Genomic DNA, 22,723 nt, shown 5'->3' on the forward strand with positions numbered 1-22,723 from the left:
CGGGTTTTTACCCGTTTTTAAAAAATCGGAACAAATCCGTCAAATCGGCCGTTTTTCGGTAGCGGGACTGTCGAATCCGTTTTTTATTGCATATGGTCAATTTCGGCACCCACTTGCCGAAATTAGACTGTCGAATTGTGTCAAATCGAAAAACGGCCGATAATTTGCCGCGATTCGCCGCTAATTGCATATACCCCATAACATTGAAGTTCCGTCTGACCTCCGTCTTGAAAGAAGTTCCTGAAAAGGACTATATGAGAAACTGTCAATTGTTGGCTTTGAGTGCTCCCCTTACGATCTTTGCTATCCAATATTCCAAAATATCTAAATCTATCTATCTATCTACAGTATCTATCTATCTATCTATCTATCTATCTATCTATCTATCTATCTGTGATGGCTAACCTTGACACTCCAGCTGTTGTTGAACTACACATCCCAGCATGTCCTGCTACAGTTTTGCTATTTGGCCTTGCTAAAACTGATGCAGGGCGTGCTGGAATGTGTAGTTCAACAACAGCTGGAGTGTCAAGGTTAGCTATCACTGATATATATATATATATATATATATGAACAGTGAAAAACGAGGCGGCACTCAGAGGCTTCAAAAAAGCAGCAAACTTTGTATTTAGTGCAGATCAACGTTTCGGGGTCTCCCCCTTCGTCAGGAATGAATCCTGACGAAGGGGGAGACCCCGAAACGTTGATCTGCACTAAATACAAAGTTTGCTGCTTTTTTGAAGCCTCTGAGTGCCGCCTCGTTTTTCACTGTTCATATGTTATGTGGACGCTGTCCACGGAGGAGGGCACCTGAGCAAGACAGTCCCGTGCAGGGACACATCCAAGTGCCGGAGTCCATTTTATTGCATATATATATATATATATATATATATATATATATATATATATATATATATAATCCCCGCCTGCGGTGGGAGGGGTTAATGGAGCGGAATGAAGACCCTTGTGGGCTCGGTGGCGAGCAAAGGTTATATTCCCACTCCATGGGTGTCATGGACACCCACGTTTGGGAATAGTCCATGTTAGTCAGCAGTCACATATATATATATTTATAATATTTCTTAGGAACATACTCCACCTTTCTGTAATTTATACATTTGCATGGTCTTTTCTAATTTTGTGACGTTTGAGCTGGGACATCATTAGGATTTAAGCATGGACAACAAAAGGACTAGCCAAGCCATGGATACAGTAAATGAGCTGCAGAAACGTGAACTTATTCTTGTTCAGTCTTAAGCGAATTTAACATTTTGGCAAGTTGTTTTTTTTATTTTTTTTTATTTATTGATCTTGCTGGCACATTTCATATTCAATATAGACCCCCTAAGGGTTTTAATAGTAAAATATATGTATGTAATATGTATTTCTTATATATTTTCTTGTAGTTTGTGAACTCCATGTACACGCAGACTGTGTCTTGTTTACTTGCAGTGACTGTCGACTGTGCTATCATGATTCGCAGCAAGATCATGTAAGTTTCTTAAGCCCTTATAACTATTGCTTGCAAATGAAGCTTTATAGAGATCTGGTATTTCTGTGAACAATGCAAAAATTGGAGGGGATGTGCTATCTTGATGTTAACTATTAAACTTATTATTATTATTATTATTATTATTATTATTATTATTATTACACAGTATTTATAAAATGCTCTCATTTTATCTAGTGCCATACAGTTTGTAAGACGTACACAAACTACACAGTGAATTCAAACTAATAATTTTCTTTATCTGTAGTTGTCAATGTGGCCTGCAGGATGTTACTTACTTGTGTACGTTACCATTGAAGTGCTCAACATTCCATAATGATGAGATGGGCAGGTCGGTTCATAGACAATATGCTCCCAGTGCGAACAGTCAAAAGGCACTCCTCTCACCTTTCCTTATACCTCTCAACATTTCGGAAGCAGGAGACGGGACCTTCAAAGCCTTATAGCAAGGGGCGGAGTCTCACGGGAAACTGCGACCTTACACCCCAGTTTTGCATCCTGCACCCCTGCATTTACAGCATCAGCCACCCCACTCCTGATATTACATGCTATCAGCCCTGTTCACTCTGAGGCGGTCACCCAAATTGGCCTAACTAGGAAAAAACACAAACACATTTGGCCCCCCACAGTAAAAATAAATAAAACACAATGACCTTTGACCGGAACCCACACCCACACCCACCCACACACACCCACACACACCCACACATTAGCTGCCCACAGAAGACTGACTTGTCAGTATCACTGTAGAGGAGAATAATGGGCAGCATCTGCACCAGCATCAGGGCAGCCTCAGTGATGCAGAGCAGTGTAAGGCAGGCCATGCATGGGGCAGCCCCACAGAGCCCAGCACTGCCTGGCCCTGAAGTTAGGACTGGAGGTGGCTTGCTGTCAGTCTTGATCAGTCCAGGCACCCAGCAGCGGCCACGCTATGCTCCCATTTGGCTGCTCTATTAACCAGTAGCAGCATGGGTTGGAGCTCTGCCGCATTCAATTGCTCATTTGCCCCTAGAAAAGGCATTAGAGAGAGAGGGTTATCACCAGGCCGATGCTAGACCAAGTGGTCCCAAGAGGAAAAAAGGCCTTGTATTTTCAACTCTTGTTTGAATTAGTAAAAAGAAAATGTAAAATTTTTAAATAATTCTTTAAATACTCCAAACTACATAATGTAAATTAAAACAAAATTATACTAATGAAGGATAAAGGTAGACCGTCACAAAGAGGGGGATAACAATAGGACAAACTGTTGAAGCGTAATCTACGCGCTACTTTAAGTGCTACCCCCACAGCGGAGTTGCACAGTTGTCACGGACAGCTTGACCCCTGAATAACAACTGGAAACCATAAAATAGATTGCTCTTGTACAAAGTTAGGTAGAATAATTAGGTCAAATTCAGTTAAATGTAAAATATTATCCTACTTACTTTTTGGAAAAATTCTGTTGTGTTATGTAATTTTACAGTTAGCTTTTTGGGCCCTCCTTAACTCATGATAATGCAGCTGGTACTCCTTTATTACCTGTGTTGCTTAACTTATTCATGTGGTTCTTTTGGACTATGGTTGCCAATCCCGGGTATCTGGATTGAAAAATGGTCAATCCCGGGATTCACGGGATACCCGGGATTTATTTTCTTTTAACTTTGAGTTTGCTCGTCCCCGCCCCACTCCCTCTCCCCACCGAACTGCTGGGGCGTGGGGGTGGGAAACTTCATCCACCTTCGCGGCTGGTGATGGACGGCTTTCCGGCCTCGGCGGCGGGTGATGCGCTGGTGAGTGATTGCGTGACCTCAGAGTTAGAGGTCACTCGGATGCTCAATGCTGCCCAGCTTTAAAGTGCCGCCTGATCCCTCAATCCCCAGGATTAGAGCTTCCAATCCCGGACAATATTTGGCCTAAATCCCGGTATCACGCCGATCCCGAGATTGGCCACCCTATTTTGTACTCTTGAAGCTCTGTTAACATTAACGAAAATGTTGTACCATGTCTATGTTTGAGCATTTGGATCAATAAAAAGTGAAAAAAAAAAAAAAAGGATCATCCTAGTTTAGAGGGGTTACGTCTCTGGGAATCACACACAGAATAACTCTAACTGTTGTAGACAAAATTTAGTCTTGAAACCTCTAAGTCATGGGTCTTCAACCTGTGGCCCTCTAGCTGCGGTAGGGCTGCAGGTTGGAGACCCATGTTCTAAGTTCTCTGATCACCGCTACTCATGTGCCAAAAGGTTTGTGACTAAGAGCAACTCATTTAGTAGATCTATCTCCCAGAGAACAGAGGGGGATATGATCAATATTTCTGACTGTATCATATATTAAGTTATGGTGAGATTGATAGAAATTCCAGGCAACAGCAGACTGATCACTAGAGTCCGAGTTGAAGGCAGAGCAAATGGCCGATCGATGAAGTACCATTTACTTCTTCTTGAACTGGTGCTCCGTTTTGCTCACAAGGATAACACTAGACAGGCATGACATTAAATACACTACAAATTTAATGTTGCATGTAAGATGGTGCTAAGTGCTGTAAACCTTACCAGAATTATGTTGCCTGATATTATGTACCGTCATGTTGTACAATTAATACACTTGTAACAACCAGGTTTTCTTTTTTTTTTGACAAATAATAGATATTAGCTTTGTTAGTAATACAGATTAAGGGGTATATTTTACTGAAGTGGGGGTTTTTAGAAGTAGAGAAATTGCCCATAGAAACCAATCAGATTCTAGCTATTGTTTTATTGAAGGTGCTACATAAAAGACAAGTAGAATCTGATTGGTTGCTATGGGCAACATCTCCACTTCTAAAAACCCGCACTTTAGTAAATATACCCCTGAGTCTCCTATATCCAAAATGCTTGGGACCAGAAGTATTTTGGATATATCAGATTTTTCCGTATAATAGAATATTTGCATACCATACTGAGATCTTGGTGATGGGACCTAAGTGAAAAACACAGAATGCATTTGTTTCATATACACCTTTTTACACATAGCCTGAAGGTAATTTTTATGCAATATTTTAAATAATTTTTTACATGAGACAAAGTTTGTTTACATTGAACCATCATAAACCAAAGGTTTCACTTTCTCAGTTGTGCTAAAAAAAATAACTATTTCAGAATATTTGGTATTTTTGAATTTTGAATATGGGAGTGTCAAAATTAATTTGCTTTAAAAAAGAATATCTCACAAGTTTTTAGTGCAAGAGTAGCAGGTCATTATATAGGGAGTTAGTTAACCCTAGATTAGATTATAATTATTCACATTTGTGAATTATCAGTTTCTTTTGAAAATTTAGATGTCACTATTTTAGTACTCTCATGAGTAATTGTAGCAACCAAATAATTCACTTCTGATGTCAATTTTACTGGACTTGCTATTATTATTTGATTCAATGAGTAAAATAAATGATTGTTTGGGTCCTTGCCAAAAATCTAAGCAGATCATCGGTATACAGTATCTGTAATTAAAGAAAATATTGGAACTGATAATGGAAACACAAAAATTAAATTGTTGATCCCTCAGGCCCACTCATTATCTTTCTGCTGCTCTGCTAGTCTCCCCACCCCACCCCCTTCTCAAACGGGTGGCATTCAGTATGCCAGATGTTGGGATCCCGGCGCTTAGTATACCAGCGCCGGAATCCCGACACCCGGCATACCTACACCTATTCTCCCTCTTGGGGGTCCGTGACCCCCCTTGAGGGAGAATAAATAGCGTGACGCGCCACCGTGCCCGCAAGGAGCTTGCCTCGCTGCCGGCATGCCGGCGCTGGGATCCCGATCGCCGGCCACTCACACTACACCCTCTCTATCTGTTGCTCTGTCCTGCCCGGCACATTTTCTACAGCTCTGTCAAATATATGTAAAGGTAAACCTCTCCTATTGGAGATGGTGAGGGATATTCCAGTTTTGTAGCTTACAGCAACTGTGATCGCTTCCTCAAGATATGATTGCAATGGTTTGTGTGTCTATTTTATTCAATATTCTAATTATCCCTTTGGAATAGTGAGAACACATACAATAGCTACTAGAAAATGCGTTAACATATATTGAGTGTTGTGGAACTACAAACGATAAGATAGCCAGCTTCTTGTTTAGCTTTGCTATTGGATATAGACAAGGCTTTTCTCAACTGAGCAGTAAACGCTGAATTATCAGTGGATCTTAAGATCATAATTGATCCAAATCTGCTATTTTCCTGCTCAGGATGTCTGCTATCCTGTTGTGGCATCTTGGTAGATGGAATACCTGAATTTCTAGAACACCTTCCACTGTCAAAAGTAGTGTCCTTCTATATTATTTCCCGAAGAAGTTACCGGTGTGTACCTCCACCCCTGCTGAGGTAGCTCACCAACATTTTGGGCTTTATTAAATTTGTTTTACCACTTGAGCTGTACTACAAAAGCTTGTTAAGCTAGATTAAAAGCCTTATACTCTGAGTACAGATGATCAGCTTCCTTACTGTGGCAACCAACCACCCTATATCCTCCAACTGTGTATGTGGCATCACCAACTTGCCATGCTGGTACCCACTGTGATGACCTGTCATTCCATAGATTGTAATCTTATTACCTCTTGGTCTGTCTGTTGTATTACTGTTCTATTATTGTTTTGTTCTCAATTGTGAAGTGCAGTGGAATATGCTGGTGCTATCCACTGTGTCTTTTTCCAAGGCTTAGTATACTGTATATTCCCTTTGTATCTGCCCCACCCTACTTTTTACATCCCTGTCAGCATCTTCCAAGCAGGCCAAACCTATTTGCTGTGACCTGAATGTGCAGAGCCGGCCCTAGGCAAATGCCTAGGGCATTTGGAATGCCTAGGGGCACAAGCAGCTTCTGCTGATTAAGATATGTAGCATGCCTATATTCTGTGTGTGTGAGCGCGGCTGTATCTGCATATGAAATGCTATGTTACAGTGTATTCCTGGAAATCACTGTAACATAGCATTTCATATGCAGATACAGCCACAGTTGCACACAGAATATAGGTATGCCACATATAACAGAATATAGGTATGCCACATATAATTTTAATCCGCAGAAGCTGCTTGTGCATCTTAGTCACATAGCATTGCAAATAAGACCATTTTTTGTCAACAAAGTTGCCCAACGTTAGCGGAGCTGGCCTAGAGCTGCCAGCTGACTCACACCAGGCATATCCTGCTACATGGTGTGTTGAGGCAAGATGTATGAGATACATCTGTATCCAACCAGAGGCAGAGATCACAGTGTTAGCAGCCGTGTGAGTGCTGTGCACAGGTGGGTTGGTTGGGCAATAGTGTTCAGCATATGTGTAAGTAATACCTCTTTTCCACTAGCTCCTTAAAACATGGGTAAATGCGCGGGGGCGCGCATTTACCCGTGTTTTTCCCTAGTGGAAACGGGTCCCCCAGCAAATTCCCGGATCAAGTGATCCGGGAATCCTACCCTGGTAGCTAGCCGGGTTGAACACGTGTTCAACCCGGCTAGCTGTCTAGTGTGAACGGGAGCCGTGTCGAGGTGACACGGCTCCCGTTCACAGTGCATAGGGAAGGCGGCGCTGGGAGATCATGTGATCTCCCAGCGCCGCCCCTGCCGCGTCACTAGCGCGTCACCAACCCGGCAATTGCCGGGTTGGTGAGCGCTGTCTGCAGGGGGCTGTAGCACGGGTCGCAGCCGTGTCAGGCGACACGGCTGCGACCCGTGCTACTCTAGTGGAAAAGGGGTATTAGGGGCATTATGTGTGTCATGTATATAAATGCCTTAATAATGTGCAGCATATGAGTAAGGGCACTGTGTATAAGGGCATTAATAAAGGTTGGCATAATGTGTAAGGCGCATTATGTTTAGAAGGACACTAATAATGTGTGTCATGTGTAAGGGACTTTACTTTGTGGTATTATGTGTATAAAGGCATTACTAATGTATGGTATTGTGTATAAGGTGCTCTACTGTGTGGCGTACCATATAGGAAAGGCACTACTGTGTGGTCTAATGTTAATAAAGAGCAATATGGTGTGGTGTGATATGAATAAGGAGCAATTCAGTTTGATGTAATGTGAATAAGGGGCACTACTGTGAGGAGTAACGTATATAAGGTAAAGTGGTACTACTGTATAATGTGAATAAAGTTGCATTAAACAGGGAACGAACATATGCTGACTGCACACAAGCCATAGGTAAGATCCTTTCAAATATATAGAAAGTCAGTTTGTGGGTGAACTTTTGTGGGGTGGGGCTCCTTGGATTGCTCTGGCTGGGCCACTTTGGGGCATCACCACCTTATACTTATTTCTAACACCTATATCACAATGTGTTCTGTTTTTATTTATGTAGCATTTTTCACACATCTTTTACACTTGTAACACTGATCAGCTAACCTCACTTTATAACACTCTGACACCTAACTGCTATCCTCTTTCTAACACTCAGCAGCTTCTCTCACTTGCTTAACATTGATTTTTCACTATCTCTCATTTGTGTGGTGCCCTGGGGTGGTACGGCTGGGGTGGTTTTGGGGTGCTCTGTGCCCCAGAGGTGAACCCCTATTATGTTAGGGACATGTCCAAACGAGGTCACCGTGAAGCAGGTGGGCAGGCTCATATATTGCCAATATATGCAAAGAACCTCGGATATGATGGTTGTTATATTCATAATTTTAATGGTGTATGGTGCACCTGCACCTTTGTTCCTATATTGTACTACTGTATGGCGAAATATGAATTGGGGTACTATTGTGTGGCCATGCTCCTTCCCAGCAAATTTCATACCCCTTTTTGGGCTGTGCCCTGAATGTGTGGACTCTTCCTATTTAAAATAAAAGCGTCAGGAGCACCAAAATGATGACTGCTATGGGTGAGGGGTGATGGTGTTTGGAAAGGGGTGCAAGGTCAGAGGCGAAACTAGCGGCGGTGCTAGGGGGCACCAGCCAAAATCTTGCCTCGGGCATCACATTGGTTAGAGCCGGCTCTGTGAATGTGAGTATATGAGACCTCCAGCCGCAGTGATAGGTAATGGGTCCACTGCCCCTGCTTGCTACTCCTGGATTTGACTCAACGCAAAGAATAAGACTGAACTGGAGCAACCAACTTCTATGCTACTTGACCTCTTCAACGCATGCTGTATGCCCTCCTTCGGCAGGCTCCCACCATTCACAAGGGCTACTTGGGCTGCAGAGGTTTTGCCTCAAGGATGCCAAGAAGATTAAGTGGGGACAAAATACCTGGTCTCGGGTGTAATAGGACAGCATAGCCACTCTTCCAAGATAGTGAGGCCATGGCACCACCACTGTGGAATGTGCAGATATTTGCAACAGAACAAGTCACACCCACACACTTACAGAAGCCGAAGATCTCATGATGGCCCCGCATAGGCAGAAATTCACTGTACAACACAAAGTTAGGTAACAAGATTGTCGGAGCAGGAAGTATGAATAGGAGAAATGAGTTACAGAGAAATGGTAAAAGGGACCATTAATGGAGATGTGTAAAATATTACAGGAAGAGTGTAGTAAGTAGATTACATTAAAGGAGATGTTTTCAAACAAAACGGGGGATAAGCATCTATTATAATTTGGTGCATGGATTCACCATAGCTGGAGGGAGGGACTCACAGCTTGCCTATCAGTATATGGATGAGTCGCATCCCTGTACATATTGTCCAAGGTAGATAGTAAGCTCTACACGTAATCTGCAATACTGTAGTTATCCACCTTTCAATCATTATAGCAGATTGCACATTTTACTTCCCACATTTATATTATCCAGTGAAGTAGTAACCATTGATGTACATGGGACATACATCTGGCTCCTACCTCTCTAACTGGGCTGCACCCATAATGGTATCTGTCACATTATGAACAGCACATAGTGCCCCCTCCAACATGGGCTATTGAGAAATACTGAACCTCGAGTAGGCGCCCAGGTACTATAGAACATACAGGAAGGCATCCGAGCACCTGCAGATGTGTCCTCATACACAGCACCATAACTACGTGTGTGCCAGGTGTGCCTGGCACACAGCGCATTCGCCCTGAGGGCGCAACGGCCAGCGGCTTGTAGTGAGTCGAATTGACTCATTACAAGCCGCCTCTGCTGGTTGCGCCACGCTGGAGAAGACGGAGGCAGGGGAGGAGAGCAGCAGCGCCGGAGGCAGGGGAGAAGGAGGCGGAGGGAGAGGGACTGGAGCCGCAGCAGCGCTATTTAATTGGTAGTGGCACTGGGCAGCCAATGTGGAAGGAGAGGGGACTGCTGGAGCGGCGCCTCTACCAATTACATAGCGCTGCTGCGGCTCCAGTCCCCCTCCCCCTCCTCCTTCCCCCCTGCCCGGGATCTGCCAACACTGAGGAGCCTGACTGCCAGCGGGGAGAGATGGTAAGTATCCCTCTATCTATTCTATCTCCGCAATGTGTAAAAAGGGGGGCAGGCTGCCGTAATGTGTAAAAAGGGGGACGCTGTCTGCCATAATGTGTAAAAAGGGGGACGCTGTCTGCCGTAATGTGTAAAAGGGTCTCTACCTGGTGTAGTGGCGCTACTGTGCAGTGTAATTTGAATAATGGAGACTACAGTGCACTATAGTATGAATTTGTATTATTTTGTGGCCACGCCCCTATATATTTTTCGAGCGCCTACGGCGCGCACTGCCCCTATCTTGCATGGGGGGGGGGGGGGGGTGCCAATGAGGTTTCTTGCACACAGCACTAAAATGCCTAGTTACGGCACTGCTCATACACCTTTCTCTTTTTGCTTCATTTGGCACAGAATACTTAGCATGGCTAAGACGCTCCACCACGAGTAGCAATTGTATAGATTCCCAATTTTTTTAGCTGCAAAATAATTAGTATAAATTAGCGTATTTTAAGAGAAATAACAAGGCGTGGCTAAGTCGCAGATTAAATTGCATGGCTAATTTGGCATACTGCTAAATTGGGGAAAGTTTTATGTGGACACATCTGTATCTGGAGAGTTGTTGGTGCACAGTATATGTGCTAATAAGAAACACAATGCAAACACTGATGTGACAGAGTGGCTTTATTCCAAAAACAAGTATTGAAGGAGGATAATGCTGCCCCCTGTTCCTGTGAGGCACAATGCCAGTCACGCAACCTGCACCTCTGGTGGCATCTTTCCATCAGAGGCACAGTTAGATTTCCGTCTACTACAGAGACAAACACTGATAAGGCCATCTACACCATAGATAGAACGAAGTATCTATAATGTATTTGCTATAAAGAACTGCACAGTTTCAGTTGGATAAACTTATTGTGTTGGACTATCATTGAGAGGAAACATAGGTTCTGAGGATATTTTATTTTTTAAGTTTTTCATTTTTTGAACTTTTTCATACTTCCTTACGATACACATGGACTACATTTGGGAACGGTAACCTGTGCCGAGCGCAGCGAATCACCTATCCCAAAGCATGTCGAGTGAAGCGAGCCATGGGAGGTGACACGGTGCACTAATTGGGGTTCCCGGTCACTGTATGAAGAAAACGACACCAATTTCCCCCCAAAAAAGCTCATGTCGACCTAATGCTTGTGTCGACCTATTTCAGGTGTTGACTTAGGTCGAAAGTGTCTAGGTCGACACCGTTTTCCCAATACTGCGTCTCCTCCCCCCCCTCATGTATGGCCATTAATGTGCTGCTCCGGCCCTTCAAACTCCCTGCTACCCCAGGTAACTTACCTTGTTCTGCTGTTCTGCTCTGTCTTGACAGCCTGTACACTCCTTCACACTTACATTCACCAGACGCGTGGGTCTCCTCTCTTCTGTGACAGCGTGGCGGCAAACATTTGGCAGCAGCGTCGTGACATGACATCTGTGCAACACTGCTCAGGGGACAGAACTGACTACGGAGCGGGGAGCAGGCTTCCCCCTCCGCTTACATTCTTCCAGAACTGCTTCCTTTATGGCCCGGAGGTCGCCGGCATCGTCTCATTTAGTAATGAAGCTTGCTGATACTGTTGCCGGCTGTGTGGCTGCACCGCTAGTAGTTCTGACACTGGGTGGAGCACTGTGCAGGGCATCTCTGGTGGCTGGTGACCAGCAGGCTGCGGCACACCTGACAACCGCTGGCGGCACCCGAGTGTGCCGCTGCACAGCGGTTGAAAAACGCTGCCCTACAGGCATGTCAAACTCATGGTGATCCAGCTGTTGTGAAACTACAAGTCCCAGCATGCTTTACCATCTGATCAGTGGAAGGTATGCTGGCAAAGCATGCTGGGACTTGTAGTTTCACAACAGCTGGGGGGCCACGAGTTTGACATGCCTGCCCTACATATTTTAGTATCTTCTGCAAAAATTTACATTGTGCGTTCTAGTCCTACTCCTAATTCATTCATAAATATATTAAACAATAGTGGCCCCAGCACAGATCCCTGCGGTATTCCACTAATGACTTTAGCCCAGGTGGAAAACATCCTATTATTTACTATGCACTGTTCCCTGTTATCAAGCCAATTACTCACCCATGTACAAATAGTGTCTCCTATACCGAGCTCCCTTAATTTGAAAATCAGCCTCCTGTGAGGAACTGTCGAAAGCTTTTGGAAAATCCAGATAGACCACATCTGTTGCATTGCCCTGGTCCAGATTGTTGCTTACTATCTCATAAAAGCTAATCAAATTAGTTTGGCATGACCCATTTCTCACAAAACCATGTTGGTTCTTATTAATAGAATGGGTGTTCTCCAAGTAGTCCTTTATGCTGTCCCCCTTAGTATACTCTCCAATAGTTTCCCCACCATTGACGTCAGACTAACGGGTCTGTAATTACCCGGATGAAGTTTTAATACCCTATTTAGATATTGGGACCACATCCGCTATAACCAGTCCTTTGGTACCATGCCTGATCTAAGTGACTCAGTGAAAATCAGCCAATTAAAAGTATCAAGTTGGCAAAGGTGATCACCATCGGCGTATACTTGCACAAGCCTTCTGGGTTCCCCTTGTGCATGGTGGGAAGTACACTGCAGGTAGCACAGATGGATCGCTGTATGCGTGGTGTGAAGCACATGGCAGGTAGCACAGCTGGGTCTCTGTGTGCATGGTGGGAAGCACACGGCAGGTAGCACAGCTGGGTCTGTGTGTGTGTGGTGGGAAGCACACTGCAGGTAACATAGCTGGGTCTCTGTATGCATGGTGGGAAGCAAGTGGGTGCCAGATTAATGTCCACATGGGCCTGGAGCTGAAAGTTATGAAGGGCCTATTATGTGATGCTGCAGGGGGTGTGACAATCCCTGTGCCGATGTGGCTAGTGATGTGGGAGGTGTCCAATGTAGTGTGGGTGTGGTCTACATATGTGGTGTGTCCTGTGCCATGGGTGTGGCTATCTCCATGGAGGGCATAGTTTACATCTCGCTTCAAAAACTACATAGTAGAGCTATAACAAAGAAAAGTGAACATCTCAGTGACACCATATAATACAGAGAGCATCACAGTGACTACCATATACTAGAGAACATTGCAGTGACTACCATATAATAGGAAAGCATCAATGACTGCCATACAATACACAGAGCATTGTAGGGACTGTCATATAATACAGACAGCATTACAGTGACTGCCATATAAAACAGAGAGCTTTGCAGTGACCGTTCATATATTATAACAAACATGAGTGCTTGTCATATAATCTATTATCAGTACTTAACAGAACACACACTTTTTAGTACTGGGCGTTGGCAGTGACTCTGGTCAGACACCTCACTGGAAGAATGCCTGGGTTAACTGAGCACACCATACACTGCCCCAATTCTGTACTTTACTCCCTCCACTGTCCACCCGGTTCCCACTATACTGGGTGCATAGCAGCCAGTGTGCCAACACAGACACACTGAGCCTGTAGCTGAGCTATAGTGAAGCATAGCCAATGCAGGAGGCAGACCCAGGCTTGGTCCACGCCGCCGCCGCTGAAGAGCGTTGATGCTTTATCATCACCCTTCATTGATCACGCTGCTGCAGCTCCCTCACGGACGGAGCGGGGAGGCCCCATCTGTCACCCGGAGCACATGTATGCATATACACACATAAATATAAATCCATAAATATCCCCTCCAGACCCCACATATTATAATTATGAAAACCTGACTAGAATTCAGATTATCTACCTCAATATCAACCCTCTCAGGTGATAGGTCTTTCAGTCAGTCAGTCAGTCAGTCAGGGAGCTGCTCTGCCCCTGTGTGCTGACATTGTCCCTTTGGGTGTGGCGGGACGTGACACAGTGCAGAGGAGGTGCTGAGGTACTTTACTCAGGGAGTACTCTGCTCACTATAAGGTCTGGTCCCCTCTGTGACAAGCTTCAGTCAGGAAGTAGTCAGTAGGGTGACATTGACAATATTAACATTAATAATGTCAATACTCTTCAAATGTCGGCAGGCAATGTCTGTTAAATTGGGAGGGGACAGGAGCTTGAGGCACACTTAAAAGGATTGAAGTCATATATGTGGACTGTCATAATGACAACATTAATTATGTTGACATGATAATGTCGACATTGTCAGAATGTCAACAATAGGGTTAGGCCGTGGGGAGGAGGATAGGGTTAGGCTGCGGGGAAGGGGGAATTAGGGTTAGGCTGTGAGTGGGAAGATAGGGTTAGGCTGCGGGAAAGGGGAATTAGGGTTAGGCTGTGAGTGGGAAGATAGGGTTAGGCTGTGGGGAAGGGGGAATTAGGGTTAGGCTGTGAGTGGGAAGATATGGTTAGGCTGCGGGGAACGTGGAATTAGGGTTGGGCTGTGAGTGAGAGGATAGGGTTAGGCTGCGGGGAACGTGGAATTAGGGTTAGGCTGTGAGTGGGAGGATAGGGCTAGGCTGCGGGGTAGAGGGAATTAGGGTTAGGCTGTGAGTGGGAGGATAGGGTTAGGCTGTGGGGTGGGGGGAATTAGGGTTAGGCTGTGAGTGGGAGGATAGAGTTAGGCTGCGGGGTGGGGGGAATTAGGTTTAGGCTGCGAGTGGGAGGATAGGGTTAGGCTGTGGGCAAGGTGGAATTAGGGTTAGGCTGTGAGTGGGAGGATAGGGTTAGGTTGTGGTAAGGGGAAATTAGGCTTAGGCACTACAGAGGGTAAAGCTGGGTACACACTTAACAATGCGTGTACCCAGCCGATCCGACAGCCTATGGGACCCAGCATTGGCAAGTGCATACTCACTTGTTGATACCGACGGCAATGCTGCAGCATGGCCCTCGTTAGCGATGTCTTCTGTCAGCCCTGCAGCAAGGGCGACCAGAAGCCATTGCTAACGACCGCGGAGACGCACATATAGTGCGTACAAACTAAACAATGTGGCCGATATATCGTTCTGTTCCGCTGCAGAACAATATATTGGCCAATATATTGCAGAGTGTGTACCCAGCTTTAGGATTAGAGATAGGGGAGGAATTCTTACGCTGGAGTAGCAGAGTTAGGCTTGGGGGGTTATGGTTAGGTTGCAGGAAAGGGGGCTAGGGTTAGGCACAGGGGCGGATTTAGGGGTGAGGGCGTCCCTAGGCACAACAGTAATGGCCGCCACTCGTCTGTTTCATTTTATTTTTGGGATTGGTTATAATTTATAACCCTCATTTGTTGATAGCCAATTTAAGAGTAAAAAATGATTATACATATTTATTAAGTAGGACAACACACAGGGCAGTATGTGTTTGTCCAACTCGTTTACACTCCAAGATGGCATATGGTACAGTACAGTGGAAATATTTAGCAGTCTTAGCTCCCCCTGTCGGGATTTACACTATCGTGATGACGGCGTCGGTATTCTGACCGCCGGCATCCCGTCAGCCGGGATACCATACTGAATACCCGCAGAGACCCGGAAGCCACATGTATGTTTGTGCAGAATATCTCTATAAGTTCATAACCGACACTCCGTTTAAAAAAAATCAAATACCTGGGTGCCTTCTATGAGTTGCACAAGCAGCCTCCTCAGTAGCCACTAATACCCCTTTCAGACCGCCTGAGGCGAGTCGCACCCGGGAGCCTAACACAGGAGCTCCCAGGGTGCGACCTGCCTCAGGCGCCCTGCCGCCGCTGTCTGCAACCCGGCATATTGAATGGGAAATGGGAATGCATCGACCCGGCTCCTCGTTCACACCGCACAGTAGTCCGGGTTGAACATGAGTTCATCCCTGCTTGCTACCCGAGTTGGAATACCGAGTCGCTCGACCCGGATTATTTCCAACTGGGCCCTTTCACACAACACGGGCCCAGCGACACGGGTTATGCACGCTCATGTGCTCATAATCCGTGTTAGAAGCTGGCGGTCTGAAAGGAGTGTAACATGAGTGGCACATCCTGGCTTTTACAACAAAGATACAGCACGCGATGACTGGGCATGTCAGTGGCAAGCGCAGGATTTCTAGAGAGGGTTTTCCAAATGTAGTCCACAATCTCCCACTCTGCAGGACATTGGAGTAAGTGCAGGAGACTGTGGGAGCGGTAGAAGAACCTAGCAACGTGCCTGGACATTAATGTACACATTAGTCTTTTTATACACTGGATACTGAATGGAATACAGTATTAATATTTAAAACTTTAGATGGTCTATAGTATGGGCTGTATCAAACTTTAAATTTATATAGACATGGTCAGGAAAAGGTTAAACAAACTATAAAAGGTTAAACAAACTATAAATAAAGTACACAACTATAGTAGAACCAGTACTGCACTTTCTAAGCACACATTCTCCCACCACATGGTAAGCTCCTGTCTCCTCTTCCTGGTAGCTACTCTCTGGTCCAGAGCACGGAGTGAGGACTCAGATCCTCACATAGAGCAAACTTGATAGAAGTTGTTGCTACCACTGAGCATGTGCAGTAGCTCGACTCTGTTCCATAACCTGCATGATGTGGCAGCAGCTCTAGTAATCGTATTATATACTATTGCTATTATTGTTATAATTTGAGAAACTTGCAGAGAGGAGGGGGGTTTCCAGGCAACCAGAACCCCCCCCCCCACGTTTGCCTATACAGATATACACACATTTGCATACATATATACACACACACACACACACACTTACTTATATATCTATAAAGCCGCACACGGTATAGATAGATAGAAATACATACATGCTATACACACTTTTGTATATATAGAAATATACACTGCTCAAAAAAATAAAGGGAACACTTAACACAATGTAACAGTGTCAATCACACTTCTGTGAAATCAAACTGTCCACTTAGGAAGCAACACTGATTGACAATCAATTTCACATGCTGTTGTGCAAATGGAATAGACAACAGGTGGAAATTATAGGCATTTAGCAAGACACCACCAATAAAGGAGTTGTTCTGCAGGTGGTGACCACAGACCACTTCTCAGCTCCTATGCTTTCTGGCTGATGTTTTGGTCACTTTTGAAAGCTGGCGTTGCTTTCACTCTAGTGGTAGCATGAGACGGAGTTTACAACCCACACAAGTGGCTCAGGTAGTGCAGCTCATCCAGGATGGCACATCAATGTGAGCTGTGGCAAGAAGGTTTGCTGTGTCTGTTAGCGTAGTGTCCAGAGCATGGAGGCGCTACCAGAAGACAGGCCGGTACATCAGGAGACGAGGAGGAGGCCGTAGCAGGGCAACAACCCAGCAGCAGGACCGCTACCTCCGCCTTTGTGCAAGGAGCAACAGGAGGAGCACTACAAGAGCCCTGCAAAATGACCTCCAGCAAGCCACAAATGTGCATGTGTCTACTCAAACGATCAGAAACAGACTCCATGAGGGTGGTATGAGGGCCTGACGTCCACAGGTTGGGGTTGTGCTTACAGCCCAACACCGTGCAGGACGTTTGGCATTTGCCAGAGAACACCAAGATTGGCAAATTCCCCACTGGCGCCCTGTGCTCTTTACAGATGAAAGCAGGTTCTCACTGAGCACGTGACAGAGTCTGGAGATGCCAAGGAGAACGTTCTGCTGCCTGCAACATCCTCCAGCATGACCGGTTTGGCAGTGGGTCAGTAATAGTGTGGAGTGGCATTTCTTTGGGGGGCCACACAGTCCTCCATGTGCTCGCCAGGGGTAGCCTGACTGCCATTAGGTACTGAGATGATATCCTTAGACCCCTTGTGAAACCATATGCTGGTGCGGTTGGCCCTGGGTTCCTCCTAATGCAAGACAATACTAGACTTCATGTGGCTGGAGTGTGTCAGTAGTTCCTGCAAGATGAAGGCATTGATGCTATGGACTGGCCTGCCCATTCCCCAGACCTGAATCCAATTGAGCACATCTGGGATATCATGTCTCGCTCCATCCACCAACGCCACGTTGCACCACAGACTGTCCAGGAGTTGGCGGATGCTTTAGTCCAGGTCTGGGAGGAGATCCCTCAGGAGACCATCCGCTACCTCATCAGGAGCATGCCCAGGCATTGTAGGGAGGTCATACAGGCACGTGGAAGCCACACACACACTACTGAGCCTCATTTTGACTTGTTTTAAGGACATTACATCAAAGTTGGATCAGCCTGTAGTGTGTGTTTCCTCTTTAACTTTGAGTGTGACTCCAAATCCAGACCTCCATGGGTGAATAAATTTGATTTCCATTGATAATTTTTGTGTGATTTTGTTGTCCGCACATTCAACTATGTAAAGAACAAAGTATTTAATAAGAATATTTCATTCATTCAGATCTATGATGTATTATGTTAGTGTACCCTTTATTTTTTTGAGCAGTGTATATACACACACACATTTTTGATACAGAAAAAGCCGCACATACACGGTGTGTGTGTGTGTGTGTGTGTGTGTATGTATATGTGTGTATATATATATATATATATATATATATATATATATATATATATATATATATATATTTCTCATACGTCCTAGAGGATGCTGGGGACTCCGTAAGGACCATGGGGTATAGACGGGATCCGCAGGAGACATGGGCACACTAAGACTTTGAATGGGTGTGAACTGGCTCCTCCCTCTATGCCCCTCCTTCAGACCTCAGTTAGACTTTGTGCCCAGGAGTGACTGAACACACACTAGGAGAGCTCTACTGAGTTTCTCTAAAAGACTTTGTTAGGTTTTTTATTTTCAGGGAGACCTGCTGGCTACGGGCTCCCTGCATCGTGGGACTGAGGGGAGAGAAGTCAGACCTACTTCTTCTTTGTTCAAGGGCTCTGCTTCTTAGGCTACTGGACACCATTGGCTCCAGAGGGTTCGATCACTTGGTTCACCTAGCTGCTTGTTCCCAGAGCCGCGCCGTCACCCCCCTCACAGAAGCCAGAAGAAAGAAGCCGGGTGAGTATTAGAAGAACAGAAGACTTCAGTGACGGCAGAAGACTTCAGTAACGGAGGTAACCGCAGCGGTAATGCTGCGCTCCATGCTCCCTCACACCAACGGCACTCACAGGGTGCAGGGCGCTGGGGGGGAGCACCCTGGGCAGCAAGTTACTGAGGGTCAAAATTGCTAGCAGGAGGGATATACTAGGTGTACGATACCCCCGCCGGTGTGACGCAGCGGTCGTGCTGCGCGCCATTCTCCCACACACCAACGGCTTACGAGGGTGCAGGGCGCAGGGGGGGGGCGCCCTGGGCAGCGATAGATAGATAAAGAGATATATATATATATATATATATACATATACATATATACACACCCAGGGTGTAAGTGCTGTATATGTCCCCCCCCCCCCAGCTCAATATATATATATATATATTTTTTTTTTAATTATTATTCTAGCGGGGCTTAAGCGCCATTTTCCTCCATGTCCCCGCCAAGGCTGTTTATACAGTACAAACGAGGGGGGGCACAGTGTTTTAGTGCTATATGGAGAGTAATATAGCACTATTTTCAATAATGGGCGTACAATCATTGTTGTGGTGCATGTATCTCTGTGTTTTTCCTGTCAGATTACCCACTATAGTTTTTAGTCGACATATGTCGACGTGTGTGAGGGCACTGTCACAAGCAGCTGTGGGGATCACTGTCGGCATCGCCGACGCCTGTTGGTACTTGATTCGGAAGATGCAGTATCAGCAGGTCGGTAGTTGTATGCTTGTAAAAGTAAACACGGTATGGGAGACACAGTCGTATGTGGGTGCCCTGTTGGCATCAACTGTAATTACTGGGTGAAAATTAACACGCTGTAACTGCCTTATACCTGTATATATATTTATAGGTATATGTGGGGGGACTGTTATTGAAATTATATATATATATATATATATATATATATATGCTTCCCTCAGACCCCTCGGGGTTCCAAGAATGTTATTTTTGCCTGCTTACTATTACCTGCTGTCGACAAATACTAGTTTTTCTGTTGACCATAACGTTCCTGGTAGATCCACAACTGGGGCCTGTCAGTACATGGTCATACACATTCAGAACACATTACTGTCACTAGGGACCTGACGGGTCCGGACAATCCACTTATATATATATATATATATATATATATATATATATATATATATATATATATATATGTTATAGACAGGATATGTGTGATATATATTGTGTATTACATTATGTATATTCATGAATGCTGAAGTAATAGTATTCCTTCTCATGTGCTGGTCGCTCTGTTGATTAAGCTCTAGGTCGGCCGTGACGAGTTCGTCTTTGATCCTCTCAATGAGTCCGAATGTTTATTCTCTTCCCGACGCGGAGAGAATACTGTGGAAGTCAACTCCTTGTCGACACGGAGCCCTGTCACAAAGGATCATACACAGGAAGCTAAGTGATATTTTATTTCTATACTTTGGACTTATTTGCATTGCATGCACATGGGGGAGTGTTATATTCGGATAGCCATCCGATAGAATTACCCTAAAGAGAGTGGGTAATGTTTCTTATGTTGATTTTACTCTATAACATTGCAGCAGGCTGCCGCGTGACGGCAGGAGGTGTGGCCGGGGAAATGCTGAGGATGTCTTCGAGAGATACTGGAGTTTCTTCCGGGGACGGTATACAGCTGTTTGGGGATGCCTCAGTTCAGTCAATCTCGGCGGATACCACTGGTAAATCTAACTTTGTGAGTTAGACTCCTGCACAACGGTTGGTGATGCATTCTGTTGTGGGGTGCAGTCATTTTAACCGGTTCGATACTGTTCTTTTTTCCTTTTCTGTGCAGATAGTGGAGCGTGAAAAGGTAAGTGTTCTGCAGCCTCGTTAGGTTCGCAGAAGCGGATATCGGTTTCTGTGTCTTCCACATCCACTGCGTGCCGCTGGGTCTAGCTGGCTGGAACCCACACCGGTGGGAACTCGTCTAATACTCTTCAGTCAGTCTGGGAAGGGACTTGGACCTGTGAGTTAATTATAGAATCCAAAGGGGGACATTCTGGCGTTACTGATGTTTCCCCTCACTGAATTTCTAATAGATCTTGCCGTTTCCCCTCTGGAAGGGGAGGTAGTACGCGACGCCATATTAGAGGTGTGTCAGGTTCAGGGCATTGTCCTGCTGTCCCTGTTTAAAAAAAAAAAAAAAAAAAGACTACAGGTTTAAATGCGTTGTTCTCCGCATTCAGATTACCTGGGTGGATATCCAGGATTGTCTTTGCTATTTCACCGGAGTGATGGCAGTGGGATGGTATTCTTTCAATAGTGAGAGCCATTGTTGTTCTGTACTGGGACACTCTCCTGTTTAAGACTAGGTCAAGACACAAGTGGTGCAAATCGTTGTTTTCTCTCTGACTGTTCTTCAACACGGGGGAAGGCTGTTATTACCAACAACGCAGGTGTCGGAGGTGGGTATCAGAGTAGATACGGAACGGTTGAAGTTCTGTGTTCCTGTGGAAAGCGGTCTGAGGGTCTGGAGTCGGATCATATTTGCAGTGACAATCTATCAATATGTTCCGTTGAGGAAGAAGATCGGTGCGGCCTAAGAGGCCTTTTCGGTGAGCAGGTCAAATGCCAGAGTGGTTTTCACGGGGCCAGTTGAAATGTGGTCCGGGTCTCACCTGCGCATGCGCCGGAATATAATCCTAATGGCCAGGTTTTCGCTCCTGTGGTGTCGGCTCGGTTCTCACCTCCTAGAGGGACGAAGGTTCGGAATCCAGGATGAGATCCTGGTGTCCATGCATTCAGATCTCCGAGACTGGGGAGCAGTCCGTCCAAAGGAAGTATTTCTAGAGGAAAAGGTCGAGCTGGGAAGCTTGTCTGCAATAAGCTTTCTTGAATTAAGAGCTGTTTTCAATGAACATATGCTTCGTGATCTGCCCGTATTAATTCTGTCGGACGACTTGACAGCAGTGGTGTAAGTAAGCCGCTAGGGCAGAACAAGGAGCAAAGCGGCAATGGCAGATGCCGAAAAAGTTTTCCGCTGGGTGGAATGACTGGTAAACGCTATATTAGCAGTCTTGGTTCCGGATGTGAACGTCTGAGAAATAGATTCCTCTGCAGACGCGATCTCCATCCGGGAGAAATACGATAGTCATCGAGTAGTTTTCACTGAAGCAACAAGTCGTTGAGGAGGGCCTCAATTGGACATGTTGGCGTCTCGCCTCAACGAGAGATCTCAAGAGATATTGTTCCAGGTCAGAGGACACTCAAGCTATAGCAGTGGACGTCCTCGGGACACCTTGGGTGTTTTTCAGTTGGTCTATGTGTCCCCTCCGTTTTCGCTCTTCTGAAGGTGATAAACGTAAGCAGAACAAAGGTTCAGGTGATCCTCATTGTTCCGGTCTAAACGAGGAGGGCTGGGTATCCAGTTCTTAAGGATTTACTCATAGAAGATCCCTGGCCTCTTCCTCTATGTGGGGAACTGTTGCAACAAGCTCCGGGCATGTATAAAAACTTACCGCGGCTGCGTTTGACGGCGTGGCGGTTGAACGACACATCCTAACCAGAAAGGATATTCCCAGTGAAGTCGTTGCCACACCTTCGGGCTAGAAAAGAAGTAACGGCAAAGCCTTACCAAATGTGTGTCTTGGTGTGAATCCAAGAAGGCTACAACGGAAGTTTTCAGCTGGGTCGTTCTTCTCCATTCTTTGCAGGCAGGTGTGGGTGCAGGCCTAAAGTTTGGCTCCATTTCAGTGCGGTTTGGCCTTGTACATTTTCTTTCGAGAAAGAAGTGGCAACCTTTTCGGAAGTTAGGACCATCGTGGAAGGAGTACTGCACATCCAACCTCCATTTATGCCCCCATTGGCACCGTGGGACCTTGACGTGGTGTTGCGTTTTCAAGTGTCAAAATGTTGGAACCTTTATGAAAGGTTGTGTTAAAGTTTCTCTCTTGGAGAGTGGTCATGCTTTTGGCTTTGGCGTCCGCAGGGCGGATGTCGGAAGTAGCG

At 45.5% G+C, this 22,723-nt stretch overlaps 1 protein-coding gene across 1 annotated transcript in view; it reads left to right on the top strand.

The window, feature by feature from the left end:
• Positions 1–22,723, top strand: part of DGKQ (diacylglycerol kinase theta) — a 322,011-nt gene that overhangs the window by 177,450 nt on the left and 121,838 nt on the right. The window contains exon 4 of the mRNA XM_063914615.1: positions 1,407–1,492. Coding sequence (XP_063770685.1) covers positions 1,407–1,492 — 86 coding nt within the window. The remainder of the gene's footprint in view (positions 1–1,406; positions 1,493–22,723) is intronic.

The sequence above is a fragment of the Pseudophryne corroboree genome, chromosome 1 (genome assembly GCF_028390025.1).
Source record: "Pseudophryne corroboree isolate aPseCor3 chromosome 1, aPseCor3.hap2, whole genome shotgun sequence".
Taxonomy (NCBI): domain Eukaryota; kingdom Metazoa; phylum Chordata; class Amphibia; order Anura; family Myobatrachidae; genus Pseudophryne; species Pseudophryne corroboree.